This window comes from Toxotes jaculatrix, chromosome 5 (genome assembly GCF_017976425.1).
Source record: "Toxotes jaculatrix isolate fToxJac2 chromosome 5, fToxJac2.pri, whole genome shotgun sequence".
NCBI classification, from domain to species: domain Eukaryota; kingdom Metazoa; phylum Chordata; class Actinopteri; family Toxotidae; genus Toxotes; species Toxotes jaculatrix.
The window spans coordinates 21,382,081-21,387,234 of record NC_054398.1 but is presented as its reverse complement, the minus strand read 5'-3'; the positions used below and the strand labels follow the sequence as shown (position 1 = coordinate 21,387,234).

Genomic DNA, 5,154 nt, shown 5'->3' with positions numbered 1-5,154 from the left:
ATACATGCCAGCCATTTAAAGTTTATCAGCAACTTCCATATATAGCCAAAATAAGAATTTTTCCTTTTTTTTTTTTTTTTGCTGAAATGAAAACAATTAGTAAACTTATGGGAGCATTTTCTTTTTGTTGGCAGAACAATAATTAAAATGCTTTTTTTTTTTGAAAAATGTTTACTTAAGTAAGATTTTTTTTTTTTTAAATCAAATTGAGACATTTTTGAGACATGCTGACAGCTGCAATTCTCATTTTCAATATTGTATCAGATTAGCCAAAGTTTTACTCTGTACAAAAGTGTGATTGTGCAGACGGCGCTGGATGTTGCAGCCTGTCGCAACTAGTCCGGTCCACCTTAAGAGAAGTGGGCGGGCTTTAGCGGCCTGCTCCACATTTAAATAGCTCTGCGTGTCAATCATTCCCCCTCCTCCTCCGCCGCCGCCGCCACCATCCCCCACCCCTCACCCCCCCGAAAGTCAAGCTCCCCTCTCAATCCCAAGTACATCTCTCAATCGCCATATTGGGTACTGAGAAGGTTTGTCTGCAGTTTCTCTCACTACGGGACGAAATTGACAGAGCGGCTTCAGTTCCTGTGCACTTTGTTTTGATGATCCACGGAGACAACGCTTGGCTCCAACGCACCGCGGCCGTTACCGTTTCCAGCTCGACGTATGCATGGCATAAGTCATTTCACGCTTGTTTTGGATCTTGCCCTGCGACGAGGAGACACCCGTTGTTTTTGAGCGGTGTGTTTTTCTTGTGAAAACTGGACGCTCCCGGCTGTTTGAGAAATTGTGTCTTTCATCTGGGGGGGAAAAAAATGTCAGATGTTCGACTTTCAAACGGGAGCCCGACGCTGGAGCGGACGGACGCGCGGGTGTCGGATCACCCGAAACCGTCAGCCTGCAGAAACCTCTTCGGCTCGGTGGATCACGAAGAGTTAAAGAGGGATTTAAATGGACATTTGCGGGAGATGCAAGAGACTGCCTCCGCCGAGTGGGGCTTCGACTTCGCCAATCACAAGCCGCTGGCCAACGGCAGGCTCAAGTGGGAAATAGTGGATTGCAAAGACGTCCCGGATTTCTATAGCCGGCCGCTCCGGAGGGAGAAGGGCGTCTGCTCCGCTGGGAATAACAATGTGGATCTAAATGGGAATCATAACTGTGTTGTAGTGGCTCCGAGCGACGATACCGACAGTTCTGACGGGCAGATGGAGTGCACGGAGCAGTGCACCGGGCAGAGGAAAAGACCTGCATGTCACGGTACTAAGATTTGAAACATTACCTCTAAATTTCACCCCGACCGCATTTCTGTGTAACAGGTAGACAAGGCTGCGGCTTACATATGGATCACAGTGGTGGTATTTCGCCCATCAGGCCGACGTGCACCGAAAATGAAATTTTAATAAACTGTAAAAAAAATAATAAAAAATTAAAACATAAATAGAATTTGCATCTTACAGTGTGGGCAAGCATGCAACATGACAGCTAAATGGGACATAATTTTTCGGCCGACTTATTTTCGGTAGTATTTTTTTGACGCTAAACTTTGCTTTTGCAGACACCTCGGCCCAAAATAAGAGGTCACACACCAGCTCAGATGAGGTTAGCTGTCCAAGTCTGAGCCACTCTGCAGAACACACACCCAGAAAGACCAGTCCCAAGAGGCAAACGTGAGGACGAGAAACGGTAAGGAACTGTTTTAGACTGATGCAACTTTAAGAATCGTGATTTTTTTTTTCTATGGGCTTCTGCATGGTGTAGCTACGGTTTGATGTTTACCAGCGTCAGCTTAGAAAACTCCGTGCCCCTCTTCCAGCTGTTGTTCGCCTCCAGAGGCAGCCGTAAATTTGACCAAATAGTCCACTTTAGTTTTTTATTTAATATTTTCCGTACTAAGATATGGAAATCTTAATCCAGCCCCGGTTACAGTTTAGATTTAATATTAATTTAAATTAGGTTTAGGTAGGTTTGACAACCAGGATACTTAGTTCTTTGTGTGTGTGTGCTCTTGAAAGGTGTTGTCAGTTGGTTGGTCCCATTCATTGAGTACTAGCAGAAAAAAAAAGTAGCAGCGAGAGTAAAAGTGTTTGCCGCAGCTGGTAGAGTTCAACAAAGCTTTCAGTTGTTTTTTTTTTGTTTTTGTTTTTGTTACTCAGACTTGTTTGGATGCACCGTCACGATCGGTGCAAGAGGGAGGCTGTTTAGAGTCAGAACAGAGAGGAAAGAAAGAAAAAAAAACGTGACTGTAACATTTACACCTTTAACTACAGCCGCCGCCTGTCACGGCGAGCCCGAGTTTCTGACTAAACTGTAAACAACAAGTGCTGAACAACAGTGTAGTAGTAACACGTCAGCAGCCACTGCCCTCAGCACGGAGCAGAGCAGGGACGGGAAGGGGCTGGTCTCTGTGTGAGTGTGTGTGTGTGTGTGTGAGCGCTGCTGCACACACTCTGCACACTAATGTTACAACACACACATCTGTCTCTGCCGGTGATGTGTGTGTGTGTGTGCAGAAGAGCCGCGCAGGTCTGAAATCAAGTGAGCTTGTTGGCCACGGCGGAGGCGAATAGGCATGAAATCCGCATTGTCGTGGCAGCGTGTGAACTGTCAAGGCTGCAATGGAGGATAAACACCAAATCGTGCCTTTTAGTGCATATGTATATTTTCTTAATTTGTGATATCTGTAAAGGCTTTTAATGGATGGTAAATATTTTCGCGCACTTAAATATGTTCAAGATATGTTTTCGAGGAGGAAGAAACAAAGAGTTTATCACCTTTTTTTTTTTTTTTAAACATAACTGGTAGTAGTTGTTTTTGCCTTTTGGTAACCACCTTCTAAAAAATATGTAAATTATCATTAGTATAAAACATAAGATCTTGCAAGTGCTGATGTAAAATTACAGATCCACTATTTTTATTTTTGTAAGTATTTTTTTTTACAGTCATTTGAATAAACAATTCTTGCATCGGTACTGTTATTCAGTAACTATCACTGGAGAAAACAACAGTTGCTAAACAATTTGCAGCGTCTTCATGTGTATCCCACTGTATATTTGGATACAGTTTGATGCTTTGAAGTTAATCCTCCTCGCTCTTGTCAAAAGTACTAAAGAACACAAAGCAATAACATTTTTTCCACATGCTAAGTGAAACTTAACTTTCTTTTTTTTTTTCTTTTATCTCATTTGTCCCACAGAGCCGAAGAAGCATGTCCCCCTTTTATGTGGGAAAACTCAGTGTTGGCCGACTTTGGAAGAGGAACTACACAGCATCAGAAACATATCAACTCTCCTGAAGACGGGGGAGGACGCTGTTGAAGCACTGAATAGAAACACTAAAGTTGTGGCACTCAATTAAAAGTTACTGCCTCTAAAAGCAGTCAATGTAGCAGTGTGCAATTAGGTTTGATTTCCTTTTTTGCTCCTTTTTTACTACCTGTGTGTACATAAATATATATATTATATTATATTTCTCTCCATATGTAGCACATAAGATAACATTATGATTTGAAAACAAATCCTTTATGTAAAAAGGTGTGAATTTTGATTTGACTTGAAGAATTGCAGTGTAGTTTGATACATGTTTCCAAAATGCTGTTTTGTTTTTTTTTTTATTTTATTTTCCGAAAGGCAGTGTGACTTTGACACAGTCCCTAATTGCTACATTTAAAACAAAATCATGGCTTCTTACAGTTTCTTAACAGTGCATCTTCACTCCGTCATCTTCCTAACTCAGCAGTGAAGAACGGTACAAATGTAGCTCATCTGTTTTTGTTTTTCTTTCCTTCCTCTGGTCATTTCAGTGTCACCAAGTGCAGGTTCCTCTATCAGATCTATTTCCCCTTGGAAATCAACACAGGAAAATAAAAAGAGTAATATTTCTGTGAGAGTGATTTAAAGAAAGTCCTATTTATTTTGTGATAGGTGCTTTTAGCATCATTTGAAATCTGGAATATGATGGGGGGGGGGGGGGGGGGGGGGGGGGTTTCTCTAGTACTCCTGCACACCTCAGCCACATTGTAATGGTGTGTTTGATTTCCTCTGGAGTTGTGAGGTACTCAGATATTGAAGGACAAAGACCATACAAACTGCACAGGTTGTTTTCTTGACTGTATTCCTGTTGTTTCATCAGCCTTAATGCTCTTCAGAGAGGAGAATTTATTTTTTTTGATAAGGGTTGAATGTCCTACAATACCAAATACATGGTTGCTTCAGTATGGTTGCCAACACTGCCTGTGCTTTTTAGTTGACTTCACATTGTATTACTTTGTGATAACCTAGACTTAAATTTCCATTGATGTTTGTACTTTTTTTTTTCACCAATGTTGTTAGCCTGCTGACGATGTGAGCATCTAAAAGCTTCCCTTTATTTGCCTAAAGTGTGGGATATATTCAAAGAGACCAGTGTACACCTGGATGGACAGAGAGAACAGCTCGTCTCAGAAATGCAGTCACCATGCCTGTGTATTTGTGTAAATCTTTGCAATGTACCTATGTACATAATTTTGTAAAAACACTGAGAAATTATACTAACTTATTTATGTCAAGCTTTTTTATGTAGAATAAAAAATGGGTTTTTGATTACGGTTATCCAAAGTGGCATTTACTTTATTATAATTGTCTTATTTTGTAAAAGCATATTTTTGGTAGTTTTTTTTTTCTTCTTATCAATAAGGTTGCAAACTGAGCCTGATAAAATATTTGATGTGCATTTTGTAATGTGTGGTTATAAAATGTGTTGCAATCAATTAAAAGAGAAAATCAAATCTGTCTGACTGGTGGTTGCTTTTTACACTTGGTGTAAATTCCCCATAAAACACACTCACACATTTTTGGGTTTTTTTGTATTAAATCTTCACATTAACCAAGCAAACCAAATAACTGCAGGGGGAAAAAAAAACATGGTATCAAAATTTTTCTATCACTGTTCATGTCCAAAAAGACACTTTTGGAAGTGCAGAGAGGATTTCTGTGCATGGAAGCATCCTGGTGCAGTGCAGTGTAGTGACACTCCCAATATGAATCCACCAGCGTTTCTGAGCAGGCTGATGATTGACACTTTTGTCCTCCAATGAAAAGGAGAATGGGGAAAGCAGACCACTTGTTGCAGCCAGTAACATTCAGTAACTTATCATGGGAATGGCTTTCATGGAAAAAA

General features: G+C 40.7%; 1 protein-coding gene across 1 annotated transcript; it reads left to right on the top strand.

The window, feature by feature from the left end:
* Nucleotides 1-454: 454 nt before the first annotated feature.
* On the top strand, nucleotides 455-4,762 carry cdkn1bb (cyclin-dependent kinase inhibitor 1Bb). The gene is made up of 3 exons (XM_041038568.1): nucleotides 455-1,257; nucleotides 1,556-1,683; nucleotides 3,194-4,762. Exons 1-2 carry the CDS (start codon nucleotides 816-818, stop codon nucleotides 1,669-1,671), a joined length of 558 nt encoding a protein of 185 aa, XP_040894502.1. The 5' UTR covers nucleotides 455-815; the 3' UTR covers nucleotides 1,672-1,683; nucleotides 3,194-4,762.
* Nucleotides 4,763-5,154: the final 392 nt, after the last annotated feature.